This window comes from Sus scrofa, chromosome 3 (assembly GCF_054392235.1).
Source record: "Sus scrofa isolate SSC_HxYL_T2T_F1_AM1 chromosome 3, Sscrofa_HxYL_maternal_Yorkshire_Landrace_v2.0, whole genome shotgun sequence".
Taxonomy (NCBI): domain Eukaryota; kingdom Metazoa; phylum Chordata; class Mammalia; order Artiodactyla; family Suidae; genus Sus; species Sus scrofa.
The window spans coordinates 129,507,094-129,529,197 of record NC_139385.1 but is presented as its reverse complement, the minus strand read 5'-3'; the positions used below and the strand labels follow the sequence as shown (position 1 = coordinate 129,529,197).

Below are 22,104 nucleotides of genomic sequence, written 5' to 3'. Positions count from 1 at the left end.
ACCTTGCACACTGTAGGACAGCAGGTCAACCACAGAGTCAGCCTTCACGTGGTACTGAGCCTGAAGGCTCCAGTGCTGGTCTGTGCTGGTGTTGCCGCCGGTATAGGAGGCAGACCAGTTGTACAAGTTGCTGTAGATATTTGTGGAGAGGTCTAGCACACCCATGAGAGGCACCTGCAATTGATACAACTTGGGGATGGTGAAAGTGGGGATGCGGACTTCTCGAGATGGCAAATAGAATCCCACAGGCTGGAAGCTGAGGGCTGGTGTCCAAATTGTCTCTAACATCTTTAGATCTTTGGAGGATTTGCCACCAAAAGGCAGAGGGATCTCAATATTCACACTGTTCTGGTTCAACGTGTATTTGATCCGACCATCACTGAAATGAAGAGCAGAGACAGCACGCCCACAGTCAGACAGCAAGAACTCAAAGCTCTCTGCCACCTGGCCTTCCAAGCAAGAGTGCACATGCCCCATTCCCAAGTCCCTGCTCTTCACTGCACTGCTCCTCATGCTGCTCCCCATGCCTGGAGTCCCTTGGATTTAGCCTCTGCCTACCAAATCCTCAAACCTATTCAAAACCCATCCAAGGGCTCTGTCCTTATTACCACCATCCTGTCTAAGTCATAGTTAATTCTCATCTTATAATGACACAGTCCCTTACACCTAACTCAAAGAGCATGTCAAAATCCTGTGGCTATAATTAGCACTTATGTGCTCAGTTTTTTGTTTGTTTGTTTGTTTGTTTGTTTGTCTTTTTGCTATTTCTTTGAGCCACTTCTGTGGCATGTGGAGGTTCCCAGGCTAGGGGTCTAATCGGAGCTGTAGCCGCCGGCCTACGCCAGAGCCACAGCAACACGGGATCCGAGCCGCGTCTGCAACCTACACCACAGCTCACAGCAACGCCGGATCGTTAACCCACTGAGCAAGGGCAGGGACCGAACCCGCAACCTCATGGTTCCTAGTCGGATTCGTTAACCACTGCGCCATGATGGGAACTCCTATGTGCTCAGTTTTGAGTGTCTATGCAGCGTTTTCCTGGGGAGAAGGATTATGTCTTATCCAGCTTTTATCTTCTCATTGTACCTAGTTGTAGCATTGCACATTGGACACATAATTGCTAAACTGCATTGAGGCTACTTGATATGTGGAAAGGGCACCTGTGTGGGAGTCAGTTGCCCTGGGTTCTAGCGCTAGCTGCCACTCATTGCTGACATTACATCAGTGAGTTTGCTTTCTCAGTTTCAGTGACATTAATCTGTGTAGCGAGGATAATAGTATGCCTTCTGCTGATTTCACAGAGCTGGCCTAGGATATGAAATGAGAAAAAAAATACCTAAAAGCACTCTGCAGTCTTTTCAATACTGTGCACATACAAAGGATGATTATGACAACGCATAAGAAGAAATGGACAGAGGAGTTCAAGTGTTGTAAACAAATCAACTGTTCTTCACGTGACTCCATCAAGGGCAGGAGGCTGCCTATCCAGGATCCTGACATTCAGAAGGGAGATACTTAATAAGGCCCTGTCCAATTCTAAGGTCCCCTGGTGCTGCCTTTTCAGCACAGCACAGAAAAGACCGATGTTCAGAAACACTAGCAGTGAAGGAAGAGGTTCCTGGGTCCTCTGAAGCTGCCACTTTTCTCTCTTCATCTTTGTCTCTTTGTCCATATGAGTGCTTTGGTGAGTTTTAGCCCTTTCGCACACTCATGTAGTGGATTAAACTTTACTGTTCAGTCATAGACTATGGAAAAGCCCCTGTGACACAGGCCCCTTGTTTTCTTCACCCTAAAGATAACACGAGAACAGTCGATCTACAACAGACAGTATTCTTTTCAGCTCATGCTCTGATTTTTAAATTTTCATGACAGATATCAAAGCATCACACATATTTCTGTGAATTCAGAAGGGGCTCGAGCATTTTAAAGTCTGACTTCCCCATGAAGATGATACTATATTGTTAAAATGACATATTCTCTAAGAATCTGCCTTCATTCCATGCCCAGTGGCTGTTCTGACTCTCTGAGCCCAACAGCAATCTTATAGTTAATTCTGCCAACCACTCTTGAATTCTTCACAGTTATGAGCATATCCTGATCCTGAACATAAGGGGAGTTCACTTACAACGGAGGAATACTGAAAGGCTTTCAAATTCAGGTTGTAGAGAATAGGACATCTTAGGATGAATGTATTAGAATCCATCAATTACTTTCTTAGGTTTTGTTTGTTTGTTTTGACTGGGTTGGTGTTCACATTCTGACCTCATATTTAATTCTGCAAAAATGCCACAGTGTTTGTACTGCAGTTACTAACCTTAAAATGATTAAATTATTTCCCTTAAAAATGTAAATTTTAAAAAAGTCTAAATCATGCTCAGCCAAATCCTCCATTTACTTTTCATGGTTCAAGTAATTTTTCTAGTTCTTTTTTTTACCTTTTCAAGAAGAGCTTTTCTGGAATGTGGATGTGTGGCAGTTGCATTTTCTGGAGGTACAACTCTTGGAGGCCACTGAGATGATCTTGTAAATTCTGGGCATAAGGAAGATTCCTAGATGCTTCCTGAAGCCATGTATTTGTTGCCTACAAAATAATAGAAGTTTGAAGAGCAGCGGGCATGGAGGGCATCAAATCACAATTACTAGTAGGTGATAATCCATATTTGACAGACTGACCACTAAGCAGGATGGTGTAATGACAACTAAAGAAATAAATCATAAAAATATGAATTTCATTTATCCAGTCATGAATCTATTCCTATATTTTATAAAAGCAATATATATCATAGTCAAATCCATGGTCAGTGTCCTGAAGCTCCCTGTGATATCTTAAAGCACAGGAAACTCTTCTGCTTAGGAGTATTCATTTGGTATGGATCACATAGAGCCTGTGTAACTGGGTAACCATGCACCTATGAATGTTTCCTTTTCTCTCCAGGAATTCCCTGGGGGTAGGAAGTGTTGTCTTATCCATCTTTGCATAGTCTCCTTCACCTAACTCAGGGTTGAGTTAGCATAAGAGCTAAGTAATCAGCTCTTATGATGAGTACTTACACCTATTAATTTGGAACCCATGTGCCGGAAAGTCATGTCTGTTTGAGGAACTCTGTGATCCAGGAGACTCTTGGCATACGTGTGCAAGCTTTTAGGGTAATCAGAGAGATCCACAGGGAAATTGGAAGCTGCTTTTTTAGTATCCATGTTGGTGCCTGCGTTCCATTCAAATTCAATCTTTTCTTCATCTGAAAACACACACATGAAATAGTTGTCAGTAATACCTGGTCAGCCCCTACCTGAGGCTGTTGGCATTGTACTTATGTACACGATGCTCACATGGGGAAGAGGAACATACCGTAACGCCACACTACCCTCTTGGAAATTGTTGAGCCATACGCTGTAGCAGATGAGTCCATCTGGAGGAGTAGTTTGGAGGGAGACCAGTGGGTGAGGATATCACTTCTGGCTTCTGCTTGCAAGCGTGGTATGGAAATAACACCTTTGATTCTGCCTTCTTCCTTCCTTTCATAACTATCGGGGTGGGGCGGGGGGAGGGGGAGAGTCAGTTGACATCAACGACTATTCCTTCTAAGGAGACAGGCAGGATTAAACACAAGTTCCGTTTGTGGCGATGAAAATGAGATCCATAAAGACATGACCAGAGACTAAACTTCTTAACTTGTATAGCTAACTCAGCATAAATTCAGGACTTTCCAGGGAGGTATGGGAGAAAGGTTTTCAAAAACTATTTGAATCCTGCTCTTCCATTTATTAGCTCTATTGCCTTAGAAGAATTTATTTAGCCCCTCTGAGCTACCATTTCCTTATCTATAAAACAGGTAAACTCACACTTATCTTGCAGTTTATTATGAGGACTGAGATAATTTCTTTAATGCACTCAGTACAGTGTCTGATGAATAGTAAGTTTCCAGTGAGTGACAGGCAGATCCAACTGGGCATGTGCAGAGGGTCAGAATGTTGAGGGTTCTATTTGCCCCTTACACTGCAGAGCACAGATACCCTTGGTCTGGTCAGCTACAAAGCTGAAAAGGAAGAACAGAGAAAGCCAGGAAGGCCCGTAGCTAGACTCAGAGCCCCTTGAAGCTTCCTTACCTCACATGGCCGGTGAGTGTGACCTCAGTGATCTTCTTGTTCTGTAGGTCCAGGGTGAGCTTGTAAGCCTTTTTTTCCATGGTAGATTTTTCACTAACTCTGAGGATTGTCCCAAGCTCAATGTCAAAATCTGGAATTTGGATTTCACTGGACAAAGTCTTACTCTGCCGGTTATATCTGAACATCATAGTAGCCTTGGTCTGCTTCACACCTGGAAGAGGATTGAAGAGAATCGAGATGTTTATTCAGAAGTTCCCATCATGGCTCAGCAGTACTGAACCCGACTAGTATCCATGAGGATGAGGGTTCAATCCTTGGCCTTGTTTAGTGGGTTAAGGATCAGGCTTTGCCATGAGATGCAGTGTAGGTTGCAGATGCGGCTCAGATCCCATGTTGCTGTAGCTGCAGTGTAGGCCTGCAGCTTCAGCTCTGATTTGACCCCTAGCCTTGGAACTTCCATAGGCCACAGGTGCAGCCCTCAAAAAAGAAAGAAAAAAAAAGATGTTTGTTCAGAAGCTATGTTTAGAAAGGAAAGAGAAGGAGGTGCAATGCTGAGGTGCAATGAGATAGGCAGCATCTCTGAAGTTCCAGGACATAGGTTTGATCCCTGACCCTGCACAGTGGGTTAAGGGATCTGGTATTGCCACAGTTGTGGCATAGATCAAAACTGCAGCTCTGATCTATTGTTGCCATGGGAAATCCATGTGCTGCAGGATGGCCAAAAGATAAATAAACAAACAAATAGAAAAAAAAGAGAAAAGGAAAGAGGAAAAAGGGCATAGGAACTGCAAGTACTTAAATGAGAACACAGCTCAAGATTTTACCTTAAGTTTTAAATGGTGTGATACCTGTACATTGGTTCAATCTGTAAACATTGATTGCTTGCTTATCACAGGCCAGGCACTGCTCTTGGTGCTGGGAGTCCCTGCCCTCATGGAGCTGACATTCTAGTGGGAGATGTACAGACAGTAAGCAAGTACATTATTTATGTCAGGTGGAAATAAATGTTAGGAAGAAAAGTAAAACTGGATAAGATGATAAGGGACAGGAAGGGATAGAAAATGTGTGACTTCACGTGTGGTGGTCAGAGAAGTTCTGACACGGGGCTGAGGGGTGGGGTATGTGGGTAGAGACTTGAATGAAGAGAGAGGCCGAGCCAGGCTGCATCCTGCGGGCAGAGCCTTCCAGGCACAGGGAGTCAGAAATGCAAAAGTCCTGATGTGGGAAAAAGGGAGCATATTCAGGGAACTGTAAGGGCTCAGTGTCCCTCTGTGTCAAGCTGACATGGCATCTCTGTATGATTCTCTGTCTACAACCCCCTTCCTGGGCTCTTGCCACCCCTGCCCTGACTTCTCTCCCCAACTCCTCCTCTTTTTGTCACAAGATTCCCATGTTTCCTTCAACTCACAGGGTGTCCATTTTATATCTTTTGCAAAATTGTTACATGACATTTTTTCATTATGCACCCCATGCATGCACCCCTTTTCCTGTGGGTTTTGTCTTCTTAGTTTAATTATGTGACATATTATTAGTTTAATTTTGCGACATATCATTCCTACAGAAAACAATTTCCAAACCAGATGTCTAAGCTTCCCCATCCCCTGAAACCCGCTGCCTCAGTAGCTGCCTTTCCCATCTCAGTAAATGGCAACCCCATTCTTTTTGCTCAGACCAAAAACGTTCGAGTCATCCTGATTGCCTTTATTCTTATACTGAACATCCACTGTATCAGTGAAGTCAGTCTGCCGAATCTTCAAAACAGGCCAGAATCCAATCACTTCTCAGATCTCCTTCGCCACCACTCTCATCCAAAGCGCCACCGTCTCTGGCAGGGATCACTGCTAACGGCCTGCATCCTAGTTTCTCTACCCTTATCCTCCCTGAAGTCTACACAGACATTAATCAAATAGTAGCTTCTTCAAAAGTAAAGAAATGGGACCTCATCAAACTTACAGCTCTTGCACAGCAAAGAAAACCTTAAATAAAATGAAAAGACAACGTATGGAAGTGGAGAAAATATTTGCAAATAGATGCAACTGACAAATGGAAATTTGTTAACTTCTAAAATGAACAAATAGCTTATACAACTCAGTATCAAAAAAAAAAAAAAAAGAAAATCAAAAATGGTCAGAAGACCTAAACAGACATTTCTCTAAAGAAGACATACAGATGGTCAACAGGCATATGAAAAGATGCTCAACAGCGCTAACTGTTAGAGAAATGCAAATCAAAACTACAGTGAGGTAACAGCTCACACTGGTCAGAATGGCCATCTTCAAACAGTCTATAAACAATAAATGTTGGACAGGGTGTGGAGAAAAAGGAACCCTCCTACACTGTTGGGGGGAATGTAAATTGTTGCAGCCACTATGGCAAACAGTATGGAGATTCCTTAAAAAACTAAAACTAGAGTTACCATATGACCCAGAAATCCCAATCCTGGATATATATCTGGAGAAAACTCTAATTTGAAGAGCTATATGCACCCCAATGTTCATAGCAGCACTACTTCAAGAGCCACTACTGAAGCAACCTAAATACTCATTGACAGGTGAATGGATACAGAAGAGGTGGTATATGTACATATGTATACAATGGAATAGTACTCAGTCATAAAAGAATAAAATATTGCCATTTTCAGCAACATGGATGGAACTAGAGATTATCATACTAAGTGAAGTAAGTCAGACAGAGAAAGACATATCATATGATGTCACTTACATGTGGAATCTAAAAAAAATGATACTTGGGAGTTTCTGTTGTGGTGTGGTGGAAATGAATCTGACTAGTATCCATGAGGATTCAGGTTTGATCCCTGGCCTCGATCAGTGGGTCAGGGATCCAGCATTACTGTGAGCTGTGGTGTAGATTGCAGATGAGGCTCGGATCCCACTTTGCTGTAGCTGTGGCTGTGGCGTCGGCCAGCAGCTATCGCTGATTTGACCCCTACCCTGGGAACTTCCATATGCCATGGATGAGGCCCTAAAAACCAAAAAATAAAAAAGATAAAAATATGATACAAATGAACTTATTTACAAAACAGAAACAGACTCCCAGACATAGAAAACAAACTTAACGGTTACCAAAGCGGAGGGAGGGGAAGGATAAATTAGGAGTTTGGAATTAACAGATACACACTATGAAATAAAAAATAAACTAGGACCTGCCGTATAGACAGAGAACTATACTCAATTCAATATCTTGTAATACCTATAATGGAAAAGAATATATATGTATAACTGAATCACTTTGCTATACGACTGAAACTAACACAACATTGCAAACCAACTATACTTCAATAAAAAAGTAGCTTCTTATTTCACTCATTGTAAAAGCCAACATCCTTACCACAACCTACAAGACCATCCTTTCCCCACCGCCCCATCTCTCTGATGTCATCTTCCAACATTTTCCTCCTCGATCTCTCTGTTTTAGACATACTAGCTTCCTTCTTATTCCTCAAACATAGCAGGTCAGGCACCTGCCTCAGGGCTTTTGCACCAGCTGCCCCTCAGCCTGCAACACTCTTTCCATAAAGCTTATCACCTTACTTCCTTCAGCTCTTTTATGCTCCCTTTACCATTGAGAGTTCCCCTTATCATTCCAAATGCCATTGGCTTCCCCCATCCTTCCTCCTTGTGGCCACTCCCGACGTGCCCCAGACCCATCTGTGCTCTATTCTCCCCAGCACTGATCTGACACTCTGAACATTGACTTGTCTGGCTTACGGTAAACTCCACAATGACAGCAACTTATCTCTACTGTTGACTGTTCTAGCTTTGGCTCTTAGAACAGGCCTGATACTTATACGGCATTCAGTAAATAGTTGTTAAATACATTGAAATGAATATGTTCTCCTTGTGAGTCCTGGACCTGAGACTGAGGGCAGAGAGGGGGGAACCCTTTTCTGGATACTTGCCTTCTGCCTGAGTTACAAACTTCAGCATGTCCACCAAGGCGTCACCATCTCTCTGGAGTTCATAGGAAGTGCTGGCTGAATACTGCTCTACTTCTCCTGTGGGCTTCAGGTCCAGTTCAAATCTAAAGATGTTACAGTGCATATGGTAGGTAATGTCAGCACTGTCAATTATGACAACATCCCCCAAACCCCTCAGCCCCAATTGCAACAAAAATGTGGTCCTTGTTTAACATTGTCTCTCATCCTTAACTAATAAGGATCTCCATAATCCCTTTAGGTGCCTCCAAAAGCCCAAGGCAAGGGCAGACCCCAAGTTTCCTGAGGTTTGGGGATCTGCAGAGCAGGGGCTGGCTGGTTGTGTGAGTGGAGCTGAGGGAGAGGGAGTGGGCTCCAAGGAAGATCATGCCAATTTGTCTGGAGGCTCAGAAACATGGAAACTGAATTGGGAGCACATCAGAACCTGTGCTGTGATTTCCTGCTTTGATGCATGAGGGAGAAAGTCGGGGGGGGGGGGACCATCGATAAAGAGAAGTTTTTAAAGGAGTGGTTCCCCATGGCAATGGGTACAGTTCCCTTGAGGGAGCTTGACAGAGTCACCTCGTTGTTTTCTTTGAGCTAAGACCTTAGCAGTCATGATGCCTCACTTTTCAGTGCTCCCCACCACCCCCATGGAGACACCCAGTCCCAGACTCAAAGTTTAGGTAGGGATGTGGGGACCCTTTGGGTGTGGTGGGCAGAGGACCACTGTTCTAAATAATCAAAGGATAGTGAAAATTCCTGAGGCTGGTGACATGGCTCCCCCAACACACAGCATTTTTCCTTGGCCTTGTGAGGTGGCCATGATGTAGGAAGTGAGTAGATGCTGGGTGAGGAAACTGAGCATCTCTGACCTGGTGTCCCCGGTCAGCGGGTAGTAGGAGGAAGAGTCTGTGGAGCTGGCGTTCGAGTAAGCAACTGTGGTGCAGTAGTTCAGGCCAATAAAGAAAGGCTTGCAAGTTGACCAGGACTGCCTGTTCTCAATCAGAGGTGGAATCGCTTCCGTTTTGGTGGTAGAGACCAAATGCAATGTGTTACTAGTGAAGAAAGAAAAAAAACCCTGAGTTGTTGTCAAGTCATGAATCCAAAGGACCATCATTGGCACAAATACTGCCTCCTTATCCTGCCCTCTATCTCCCCTCTGTTCATACCCACCTCAAATTCTTTGATTTACTCAGAAACGAAGAATAGTGAGAAGAACATCAACAAGGCTGACAATCACAGTGACTCTTATGTTTCCCAAAACAACTTGCACAAAGATACTGCATCAAGTTCATTACACTTATTATATGTCATTTCTTCAACAGTAGGCATTAAAAGTCTTTTACAGAAGACACAGGCTCAGAGAGGTAAGTAACCATCAGTGGACTTGACCTCAGAGGTGCCTCTCCCTTCCTAAGGTGTGGATAAGAGGTGCCCTGCTTCTCTGTCATCTGAAATCTCTCCCTACTGGCTTCTTTCCACCAGCATTAAATACACCCAAGTCTCTTCTCCCACTGTGTACACACACACACACACACACACACACACACACACACACTCACTTTCCTTCCTTTCTAACCACCTCCTTTCCCCCTCATAATCAAGAACTTTGTCTTTTCAGTCTCCACTTTCTTTCAACATCCTTCTCAATAAACAAGGATGTGACTACCACCCCTATGGTGCTTCTGGAACTGCTTTCATCAGCATCTCCAATCACCTCCAATGGACATTTTCAGGCTTTGATTTCTTTGATCTCTTGGAAGCATCCCGTAGAGTTGCTCACTTATGGCCAGATTAAGATGTTAGGATCTGAAACCTCTGCAAAGATTATGGTATCCTCCTCCCAAGCACGCGCTTAAAAAATTAGCAAGTTCAGGAAAGTTCAACAATGTCCTGATTTCGTCCAAAGATGCTTTCTTTGATACATCATGTTCTTTTCTCAGTGTTGCTTCCTCATTTTAGGGGTGTCCTAAGACCAAGCTTTGCTGGTGGGCTGGAGCCCTAAGTGCCAGCTCTGGTCTGCCTATGGGGTGATTCCCCCCTGTGGCTATACCTGGGCTTCTGTGGCCCTTCATGGCCCTGGTTCTCCTGCCTCTTTGGTCACCCCTTCTCACTTTTGTTGCTTCCTCCTCTCCCTCGCATGCATATATTCTACAAGTTTCTGTCTTCCTCAAAAACCAGTCACTTCCACGACCTCTCCATGCCTATGGTTCCCAGATCTGTATTTAGAGCTTAAACCTTTTTCCTGAGCTCAGTCCCACTGGTCTGACCACCGCTGGACGTTCTCATCGTCTCTCTCACAGGACTTCCACGCAGCATGCTGAAAGTGAATTTGTCAGCATCCCCCATGGCAGCTGCTCTCCCTCTGCAGACCCTCATTCAGTGGAGGGGGTACCCCAACTCCCCTTTTCATTTATCCTCACCCTCCAGTTCTAGTCAATCACCAGGCACATGTGTTTCCACCTCCTAAGGATTTCTGGGGTTGCTCACTCTTCTCTCCACCTGGCCCTCGTCTCTCCCAGGCGTGACTGTAACAGGTTCCTAACTGGTCTCCCTGTCGCCAGTCATGCCTCCTTTCCACGCATTTCCACTCGGGAGTCAGAATTTTCTAAAATGCCAACCTTGTTTTATTTATGCCCCCACTTCACACCCCTTTGGCTTCAGAAGAGTCCAAACTCCTTGCGATGGCTCCCACGGCTGACCCTTGCCAACCTCTCACATCCTCTCTCACTGTGCTTCCCGAGGACTGGACCACACAGAATGTCTCGTCATTCCTAAACCATGTTATTTTTCCTTCAGGTCACTGCATGCGTTTTGCTCCTTGCCTGGGAACACTCATTCCTTTCTCTTTGGCATGGATAGCTCTGACACAACTTTCAGGGACCAGGTTAAATGCGTCTTTCTTCAGAGGCTTTCCTGAACTGACACAGGCTCCAAGATACAGACTTTCACGGTCCTCTAAAGCTTCCTCTAACTCATCCCTCACTTTGTTGCCTCATTGTATGTCCTTCCTGTACCCTGCAAGCTCTAGAAGGTTAGGGACCTTGTACATCTCATTCAACATGCTTCAAATATATCAGGCAACTATTTTTACTATACTTGAATCAACAAATTAATGTGTCCAACATATGGGAACTAAGGTAAACGGGTGCTGGAGGATATCATTGAAAATGGAGCTCTCAAAAGGAGGCAGGAGAGTAGAATTTGCATGCTCTATCCATTGAACGAGCCACCACAAACCAATATGTCTTCCGGTATTTTTCTTGGGAAAAATGTTCATCTCCCAAGGATAATTTCTCTATTGCTAGTGTTTCTTCATTCTCGAAATGCACAGCCAAACAAATGACAAGAAAACACCACCTAATAGCAACTAATTAATCAGTAGGTCTTAAGTCTTAACTTAGTGAAATGTGAAGCGTCAAGGAAAGTGTAATTACGTAGCAAGTCTAGAGTAGGTTAAAAACAGGTGACCCAGCACCTTCTCTCTCCCCATCCTCCCACCCCCGGACCAGTCCACCGAGGCCTGAATTTCTCCGCCAGCTGTCTGGCCTGGCCAAGTCCTGCGGGTCCAGTCCCAATCCTCTGTTTCAAACGGGCTCATCAGATCTAACTGCAGGAGTTACCTGGCGCTGAAGAGCCTGACTGGCCTCTTGGGAGAGGGGATGATGAGCCTCAGCTGCCCGGCTCTCAGGGCCACTCGCGCCTCCAGACCCGTCTCGTGGAAGAAGTTGGTGTTCATTTGGACCCCGCTCCTTGCAAAGTCCGGAATGATGATGGCCATGTTTGTCACAAACTCCACAGACACAGAGGGCTTTGTCACCAGTTCTGCCTGCATCTGTAAGTCAGAACACGACCTATTCATCTTTGTGAAATAACCTTGGTCCCCTGCAGTCGGATCAGTCACCCTTCCCCGGCCTGAGCAAATATCCCTTGGTTGCTCACACCAAAGGGAACATGACTACGATTTGTTTGCAGGAGGAAAAGCACCCAGGACTAGGCAGTGCCTGAGTTAACTTGAAACATGACAAGATAAAAAGGGACAGAAATAGCAGGGTCCTCATGTTACTTCCCTGCCCAAGGGGAGCTGGCCAGGTGGTTCATCCTAGTGGAACTTGTAACTTTTCATACAAGTTAGTGAGGTGATTCCCACGATGGTGCACTTTGACTTGAACTGGAAACACACTTTTAAATAGCACGAGAACCCGATCCTGGAGGAAAAGAACCACCTAGGGAAGGACAAGGTGAACAGGGACTTACTTGGGCCACTTCCAGTTTCACTCCAGCTTTGACTCCAGGAGTGAGGACGCCGGAGGAGGACACCTGCAGTTGCAACCCAAGGCCAGTGGGGAGTTCAAAGGCATTGTCCATGAAGATGTAGTGAAGAAACAAGTCATTCTTGGAACCTTTCCTTATGATCTCCGTAATCTGTAGATCCAAAAGGGGAGAATAAAAGTAAGACTTTGTGAAATGCAGCCTCCCCCACAACAGACAATAATTATTCTTCTTTGTCCAGAAAGGAAGGGACCAGCATATTTTACCTAGCTGAATAGTGTAGTAAGTAAAGATGAATGACTACTGATTTCCACAAACTGGGATACAAAAAAAAAAATTGCCCTGGGTAGATACCATGTTCTTTTCAACTGGTGATTCAGAGGCATTTCAGGATGTTTATGGGCCTTTGAGACTTGTGAACTTGAAGTATCATTGCATGGCATGGCTTAATTTTGGCTTTTTTGGAGTCAAGGGTTTACTTGCAGAACAATATATTATGGTAAAACTAATTTTTTGTTTAAAATAATTTAGATGAGGTGCCTATCAGTATGAATTGGATTTTGTTTTTTTATAACACATCTGGAAAATAACTTGGGATCTCTTTTCCTAAAGCCACATTATTATTCAAAATCCTAGGGAGTATGTTCAGATATTTTCTTCTTTCTTAATGAATTAATGAAAAACTAGAGTTCATATGCCACATGCATCATTTCATAATCACTGCATCATTTCAGTATTAAAAGGAACTTGTAGCATAGGTAGAGGGAGAGATACTTACCATTGTTTTCTGCAGTCAAATGCTCTACCACTGAGCTATACCCCCTATCATTGTTTTCTGGATGAACAAATGAATGTTTTTTAAAAAATACATCGAACATAATGATGAGTAGCTTAATTTCTACATGTTATCGATTCCTTGCAAGCCAAGAATCTTCTTCACTGAAATTTAAGGCAAACCCACCTCTTTAAAGGAAGTGTTCTGGTTTGCATGGCTGGGCTCTTAAGGGAGTCTGGGAGATGCAAGAGGACCACAGGCTAATCTCAGACCCTGCAATGGGGTCTGGCCCACTTACCATCTGGGGGATCCCCTGCAGAGTACGAACACCATTCAGCAGCAGTCTCCCCAGGAGCTGGAGGTCATGGAGCTTGACAAAGCCAAGTTCCTCGCCCAAGATGTGGAGGTAGGCTCTGGCTTCGGGGAATTCTTTGGATTTCAAATCTTTAATCAGATTCTCAAGACTGAACATAATTCCGTTGACCATGTCCTGGGATGTTAATGACAAAGTGTTTAGTGAGGTGTCAGCACTGTCAAACACCTTTAGTTTCCTGATGTGGTACCTCTCTGATGCAGCCTCGATGGACCTAAACACAGACATTGAAGGTGGGGGACACTGGGCAGACACTGAATTCAGGCTCCCACCTTTTCTCAAAAGAGAGCTAGCTAGCTATTCCAAACAGCTGAAATCAACTGAGGTCCTGTCAGGGACAGTGGTGCTTCCACACTGTTCTTAACTTGAATGACAAAGGCATAGTAAGGAGGGTGATTTCTGCTCTCCAGGATGCCAGCATCCCTGTGGCTCTCCAAGATCAGAAGATCCTCTGCCTCTCATCCCCTCCCCTGCTTACTCCCTCTCTCCTTTGACTAGGGAAGAACACCACGGGTTTTCTGGGAAAGCATAGCTGCTGTACACATTGGCCAAGAGCGTGAAAAACACCTGATCTAGATAAGTTTATATTTAGATAAGTTCTTCTTAGAGGTAAGCAGAGTTCTACAGACTGATGCTCAGGCATTGAGAAAGAAAATAGTAACTGACAGACCCCAAACAGATCAAAGATTCTCAGCCTAGAGTGGAAGTAAGTAAGTAGAAGATGGAGGTGGGACTATTTGTGAGCATCTTGGAGTAAATTACTGCCTTGCTTCTCAAATTGAAATGTGCATATCAGTCACCTGGAGATCTTGTTAAAATGCAGGTTTAGGTTCTGGAGAGCCTGAGAACCTGCGTTTCTCACGAGTACTGATGTGATGCAATGACTGGACCGCATTTGGGATAGCAAGAAATTAAAGAAAAAGCTCCAGATCATACAATCTATTTTCTACTCCTTAAGTGGAGGCTTATGCTGGCCTTGAAGAGGACTTTCCCCTCGTTAGCTAGTGCACTGATGGGGGAAAGAACCAAAGTAGTTAATAATGATGAAAACATGAATTTAAAAAGTAGAATAGTATCCATTTATTGAATGATCAATCCCAGAATCAGGCACTCTGCTTAGTTAGCATTTTGCATACTTTCTTTCGCTTAATCTTTAAATATCCTTGTGAAGGGTATGGATTATTATGAGCACTCTGGGGCTGTGGAAAGAGACATAACATCAAGCCACTTGCCCAAGTATGCACAGCTTGAAGAGAGAGAGATTAGATTTCAAACCCATGCCCCAGAGTTCACACTTTTAATCCTTATGCTAGAGCACCTCTAATTAAGTCTGGATCCTGGGCAGAACCGGATCTCTGGGAGGTCTATTACTTAAGAAGATCCTGGCTCTTACTCCCACTGGACTGGTTAACCACAGCCATAGCTATCACTTCAGTTAGGTAGTTCCTTGATGACTTCTTGGCTTAGATAAGAATGCTTTTGCATTTAGATACAGAGCTTTCCTTGAGAGCATATGCAACAAGAACATACCTGCTCACGTCTCTCATCTTTGGTGTAGCCAAAGTGGTCCACCAAGACCTTGGAGACACGATCAGGAACTTGACCATCTACCCAGTACAGGGCTTTGTTGACGCTGTCTGGGAAAAATCCTTGTTTTCCAAAAAGAGCTTCCAAGGTTGGCTCAAAGCCTTTTCCTTCCAAACCAATCTGAGAAAGAAAACCAGGCAAGAAAATGCCATCAAGTCTCTCTGTTGTCTGTCAGCCTTCCAGTCCCCTGGTCATATCCATTTCATTAAACAAGTAGTCAGTGAATACTCTAGGGCAGGAGCAAAGCTTGGCGCTCCACAGGAGCAATCTCACCAGAATCTTGAAAGGCAGAACTTACTGTGTGCCTTTTTTTTCTAGAAGAGGCAGATGAGATTCAGAGAAAATAAATAGCTAAACCAAAGATTCAAAGATGGAGTGGATTTAGGGTTTGAACCAGATCTGTCTGAATGCTCAGTCCATGCACCTCCTTGGATTTTGGGTCTAAGGGCTTCTGCATTTCTGTTCATATTAAGGACTTGTGCTTCAGATGACCCCTATTGGGGAGGCAGGAAGTTGAGGAGGGGGAAAGAAGTGATGGTACTACTGCGTGATGATTCTTGATCCCCTCCATAGCTGGCTCACAGCCCCCTTGACTTTCTATTTATGGCATAAAAAAGAATGGGCTAGAAAATATAAGACTGCTTCAGTCTCATACATACCTCGAAGAGATCAGCTGGAGCAAACCCAAAGACTCTGAGGGTTGTTTTCAGCATGCTTTCTTTAGGAAGGTAATTATTTGGATCAAATATAAGATTCCCTTCAATTGTGGTTGAGACTGGGTCAAGTGATGGAAGAGAAATGGACTTGGAAAAGTGATAGTTCCGGGAAAATTTTTTGAAGTCCATGATAGTTGGAAGCTGAGAGTTTTTCAGAGCTTCTTCCACTAACTTTTTCAACCTAGACCGAAAGGAGGAGGGCATTTTGAGCTGACAGACATCATGCTACTCTTTCACCCCAAGTAAATAGGGATTTCCAATCGCTACCAAACTATTTGGGTTTCATTCACCCCAAGAACTTGGCTCAGGTTAGCCACACTTTCACACACATGTTTGTTCTGGAAGAAAGAATAGTCTATGAAGAGCAGGCAGTGGCTGAATCAGAATCCAGGTTTGGAATTTCAGCCCTTCAGAGCAGATGGGGGAAAATGACTCTTACTTACTCCTGGATATATGACTCCTCTGAGTGTAAGATGTTGGCGAGGTGGGAAGCCACAAAGTTCTTCACTTGCTCGTTTTTCTCCCCTGGGAGAAGCTGAGTGACTTTGTTAATATCCGACTGGGAAGGGGCCCTCATCAGCATGAGATAGGCAGCCAGGCGCTTTTCCCCTGGAGAGACGTTATCCAGGAAAGTCTGAAGAAGGACTTCCCGGACCTGTATCCAAAAGAGGAGATGGCTAGCACTGTTCTTTGGTCAGAACATAAACATGCTGGAAGACATGCCTGGTCTTATTATGTGCAAGCTGAATTTCTAAGGATTCTTCAAATGCTGGTACTGAACTTCCTTGCCAGTGTTCCCCCAGAGCAACCAGCTCAAGGAAGTTTTCTCAGAAGACACCTGTCAAATACATGTTGACATCAACTGCATTAAAATATATAAATTATGGCCAAGTTATGACTTGTTGCAGGTCTGCCACTAACTGAAAATAGAGTTGTTTTAACATAAATTATTTCAATGTGAGGGTAAAGGTAGGGTGAGAAAGTAAGAATTTGGGGCTAATACAAGTAGTCTCCAAAGCTCTGGAGTTATTGCCACTTAAGGTGGGGCCAGTCTGACTATTCTAGTTTGGCACAACTGGGGAAAAGGAGACATGCTTTTCCAGGATGGGAGGGACGGTCAGTCTCGGGGGAGGACAGCATGTAGTGACAATCTCACATTTTGCCTGCTGGAGTAGCATCAAGGTCAGGTATTTCTTTCATGTTTACATACAGCTAGGCAGTCAAGCCAATAGGTGTGTTGAAATTTGCAATTAAAAAGCAGTAGAACTGAATGGATAAGCAATGAGATCCTACTGTACGGCAGAGGGAACTATATTCAGTCTCTTGGGATAGACCATGATGGAAGATAATACAAGAAAAAGAATGTAAATATATATATGTATGCCTGGGTCACCCTGCTGTACAGCAGAAATTGGCACAACACTGCAAATCAACTCTAAATAAAAAATAAATATATAAAAAAGAAGTAGAGTAAAGTCAGTAGAATGATGAGAGTTAGATTCTCATTCCAATTCCTTGTCAATCTGAGGAAACTCTTCACTTCCAGCCCTCCTCTGCGGACTTTACCTGGTCCCCAAGTTCCACTTTCCGCAGGGCCTGGATGGCAGCCTTCTGAATCAGCAGCGACGGCTGTGTACTTTTGATACACTTCAGGACTGAAGATGTGAGCTTTGGGGTTAGCTGCTCCATGGTTCTACCAATATTTCCAATGACCTGCATTGAAAAGAAACAAGAGGGAATCAGGGTGCAGGAGGAGATGTGAGGGGTATACAGGAAAAGTGCTTTTGCAATGATGCACGTTACACAAAAAATCTGAAAATACCCTCAGACTCAAGTAGGTGTGATCTTCGTTCCCAGTACAGTTATCACGAATCTGTTCCAACAGGTAATCAGCAATTTCCAGCAGGTCCTGTGTCCCTGTAGGGTTTGTCCTGTGATAGCTACAGAACAAGAGTTAGGACTCAGCAAGCGTGGCCAAGTTCATCTTCAAATATACACTTCAGTTTGCTGATTTCTAATGTCAAGTCATTACTCTCAAAATGACCAGGAGAAAAACAAGAGAGTAAGCACCAGAATTTGAAAGTGGAGGGAGGGGACAAACAATAACAGAGATGGGGGGGGGGGGTCTTCCTTAGCCTCCACGCGGAGAACCCGCCTGTAAAACTCACTTGTTGATCACGTGACTCAGAGCATAAAACGTGGCCCGGCTCTGCTGCTCCTTCGCTGTGTTGAAGACTTCCCGCAGCCTCTCGGCCGAGGGCTCCGGGATCAGGGCCACCAGGTAGGTCACAACATCTATCAGAAGGGGGTTGGCCTTCTCGTTTTTCAGCCACCGGAGGATGTGAGTGTAACACTGGGGCTGTCCGCACTGAACCAAGGCTTGCAAGGTGATGGGGCTGAGAAGAAAAGGGCAGAGAAAGCTATAAGGATAACCTCCCAGGCAGCTAAAATGTCCTTGGCGAGAGTGTGCCCTCTGTCAGGAGCACCCTTATTCCCTGTATTCACTATCCAAATCCAACCATCTTCCAAAATCTAACTCAGATCCATGGAACCGTGCCTTCCCTGCAAGCACGACCTGCATGAGAAGCACCGTGGAGCAAAGGCTGAAGAAAGACCCCCTGGACTCAACACCAAAGAGGACTGTTCTCCTTTGGTCTGAACACAGAACGTGCCAGGCAAACTCTCATTCGGTCCCCGGTCCCTTCCCTGACCTTCACAGCACTAAGAGCCAGTGCACTGAAGTAAAGAGAAATCACAGCATTAGTTTGTTTGTCTGAGTTCTCTCTCCTCTAGCCTATAGACTTCCAGAAGGCACAGGCTTCTTTTTCTCTCAAATGTCTCAGGGTACCCATTCTAGGAGTGAGAAGACACTCATCAAAAGGTGAAAATATTTCCTCCCATTTTAACGCACAAATATACATTGCCTTGGAGGCAACATCTGTATATGTGTGTTGCCCATGGAACTCTAGACACCTTAGCTGATAGTTCTCTATTCAGCAAACATGAACTGACTAATTGATTAACTGCGTTGAAATCAATCATCCATGTGATTATGTTTGGCCAAGGTCTCAGCCAGCGACCACATGTTTATCACTCCTGAAAGATGGAGCTGTGACCCTTAAAGAAATACCTGGACACCTCCATCAGCTTTGGCAGGAGGGTTGCGACTGCCTCACTGCTGAGGCCTCTCAGCTCAGTCACCAGTCTGTGGAAGAGGTTGGCTCTCTGGGCATTCTGCTCGGAGACATGCAGCTTCTGCAGCTCCTGGAGGGTCTTCACGATGGCCTCGGCCTGCTTTGGAGGTGACGTGGACTTGGTGCTTTCAAAGGCAAGACCCACGGCCTCAGCACCTGGAAGCAGGGGTGCGTCAGAGAGACTCTGGCTTACCTCTGTATCTCAGCCTCATCGTGGCTACTGGAAACTGGAGGGCGGGGCGGACCAGCAAAGGGGAAAATGACAGTCCTTCTATGTTGGGCTCTGTGTTGGGGTCTGACCAGTGTTTTCACTGACTCACCACACTCTCCCCGCGGGTAGTACTGTTCCTCAAGGTGAAGACAAAGTAACTAAGACCCAGAGGTGAGCCACTAACCTGGCCCAAGACCTTTGTGGGCAGAAGAGGCAGAGCTGGAACTGAATCCAGGCTTGTTTGAATGTGGTATCAAAATACCTTTTTGCCTAAAAGAACTGGTGAGGAGGTGCTGCTGATCTAGCAATAGCTGCGGCTAGACTCTGCAGTGCTCACCCATCCTTTCTTCCAGTGGGGCTGAGGGCAGTTTGTGGGGGAGTGGAAGGCCCTTTTGTGTCCTTTTCTTCACCTCGCTCTCACCTCCACCAGGGAGGGGGTGAGGCAGCATGAAAACAGGCTGCATTGGAAGGAGTCCCAGCTTAGATTAGACCTGGAGGTCCATTCTGTACCACCTCTAATAGTCTGTGACTTTGACACATTGTCAAGGCTCTGTGTGTCCTTTCCCCTCCGTAGAATGGGTACAAAAGCTCATGTTGCTAAAGCTGACATCCCGGGGTGCTAAGAGCAAGGAGGTAAGGCACACAACATTCAAATACAGGACAAATGCAGGGTTAGGGTCGGACCAGCCACTTTCCGTAGTTCCTCTCAGACCCTCTCCCACTTGCCCCACCTTATCCAGCCCTGGTTGTGTATCAAAGAAAGGCAGACCTAGGAGGCCAGTTTCCTACTTACAAAAACTCAAGTAGCCTTAGGAAATGCCTCCCTTTCCTTTATCCCATGGCCACTTGACTTTCTGAAATCCAAACACTTTCTCTGTAGATTGGCCCAAAGCCAGAAAACCACAACCTCATTAGTCAGCAGACATTTCATAGGGCCCAGCAAGGAGCTAAGCCACGGTTGGTACACTAAGGGCAGAATACCCAGCTCTGAGAACCATGTGCATGTGAAGTCTTACCTTCATTAAAGAAGCGACTGTTAATCTTAGGTGTTTCTTCAAGTTTCAAAGTCTGTGTAACCTGTGCCATCATCCCATACTTATTCCTGGTAACAAAAGAGGCCCAATGTCAAGGATGGCCAGCTCCCCAGAACATTCTGTTCTTTCCATGTTGAATGTTCCCTTGATCTCCACTTCTACCCAAATCCTGCTCACCATCCAACCATAGTTAAATACCCTTGACCCCTCTAGTGAACAGCACGGCCTCCTTCTGTTCATGCAATATGTTCTTCCATCAGAAGGTCCTAGGCACCTTTCACCCCCTGCCCCGTGATTCTAGAATGCCTAGAGGGAATGGACCAATGCTGTGCTTCAAAATTCCTTTGCGTCTCCCACAGCACAGTGCCAACAATACAGTAGTTACTCAATAAACATTTGTTGACTGATAAGTGTTCAAAATGATACACAAGTCTCTAGTACAATCCTAAATTTTCTGTAAAGCCTTTCTAACCAGGGCAACCTGTAATGATCCCTGGTTTTTCCTGATCTATAGCCCTTAAAGTCTGGATCTCATATGTTTTGGTGGTTTCAAATTGTTTTGCATACCTAAGACTTTCCTACCAATTGCCTGTTAGCTTGGGAAGGGGGACAGGGATGGGGTCTGCTTCATACCTCTCCCCATTCCCCTCCTGGGCTCAGCCTAGCCTGGGACAGGGCACCTAAGAAGCAGTCAGCTCATAGCAACTCCATCGATAATGAGTTGGAGGAGCAGCAGGTGACCTACTTGTAGGAGAAAGGCAGGAAGAGGTGCTGCTCCTTGCAGATGGCTTCTGACACATGCTTCCTCTTAGGGTCCAGGGTGTACTGGCAGGACTGGCTGCTGCCAATCAGTGTGGACAAGGGGCGGGTCTGCAAGTGACATCAGGGGAAAGCATTTTGGTGAGTCCCTGGGGCTGGAACTGGAGTCTTCTGTCATAGGTATTTGTCTTCAGGTAAGAAGGTGGGTTGGAATACGATGCAGCATATAGAATTTCCCAGGCTAGGGGTCGAATCAGATCCATGGCTGCAATACCTATGCCATAGCCACAGCAACTTGGGATCCAGGATGCATTTGTGAGCTTTGCTGCTGCTTGCTGCAACACTGGATCAATCCTTAATCCACTGAGCAATACTCATGGATACTAGTTAGGTTCTTAACCCGCTGAGCTACAACGAGAACTCCTGGTACTTGACATTTAGACAAGGGGATGCAACAGCTTGGCAGACCCAAAGCTGAATCAAGCTGTGGCCTCTGCTTATTCCACCCAGTAGGCCTCTAATCTTGCACAAAGTATATAGAACCTGGTATCCTACACACACCCATCCATCCCACCTCACAGGAACATTTCACACCAGCTACTGCTCTTTAGGTTTTCTTTACCTAGAGGTTTTTCTCTGAGATCCCTTAGTGCCAACATTCTGAAATTTTAATACTAAAGAAGACGCTGCCAGGGTGAATAGCAACGCTGATGTGAACCTTACCATGCCTCTGATCAAAGCAAGCGGGCTAACACCCGTGCTGATGGGCTGGAAGCGATCACACTTCTCCAGGTTTCTTTCAATGGATATTTCTGTTGCCACATGTTCTCTCCCTTTTTTAATGGTGAGGTCACTGGAGCAGTTTCCATACACGGTGTCCTAGGAGAGCAAGAGATCCAACAGGTGTATTCAGCATGAGGAAGCGTCTTTAGGGGCTGGGGCTGGAAAGGAGCCTGGGAGGAAAGGCAGGGCCCACGTGGATTTGGGACAAGGTTTCATCCTCTTGGACAGAGTGTGGGCATTGCTGGTTCCTGGGCAGCTGGAGCTGGAGTAAGAAAACCATGTCAGGGTGGCTCTGGTTCTGAGGCGCCCTGCCTGCCCTCCTAAGACCCAGGCAACGATGGTTTTATATTCTGTCC

The 22,104-nt window shown here is 45.2% G+C and overlaps 1 protein-coding gene across 1 annotated transcript in view; it reads right to left on the bottom strand.

The window, feature by feature from the left end:
* Window positions 1–22,104, bottom strand: part of APOB (apolipoprotein B) — a 40,223-nt gene that overhangs the window by 12,119 nt on the left and 6,000 nt on the right. The window contains 20 exon segments of the mRNA NM_001375388.1: window positions 3–379; window positions 2,436–2,581; window positions 3,052–3,239; window positions 3,350–3,525; window positions 4,108–4,318; window positions 8,027–8,148; window positions 8,917–9,099; window positions 11,668–11,879; window positions 12,302–12,469; window positions 13,390–13,581; window positions 14,995–15,171; window positions 15,711–15,948; window positions 16,211–16,422; window positions 17,334–17,480; window positions 17,590–17,707; window positions 17,936–18,163; window positions 18,898–19,117; window positions 20,189–20,274; window positions 20,952–21,076; window positions 21,689–21,844. Of these exon segments, the coding sequence (NP_001362317.1) occupies window positions 3–379; window positions 2,436–2,581; window positions 3,052–3,239; window positions 3,350–3,525; window positions 4,108–4,318; window positions 8,027–8,148; window positions 8,917–9,099; window positions 11,668–11,879; window positions 12,302–12,469; window positions 13,390–13,581; window positions 14,995–15,171; window positions 15,711–15,948; window positions 16,211–16,422; window positions 17,334–17,480; window positions 17,590–17,707; window positions 17,936–18,163; window positions 18,898–19,117; window positions 20,189–20,274; window positions 20,952–21,076; window positions 21,689–21,844 (3,682 nt within the window).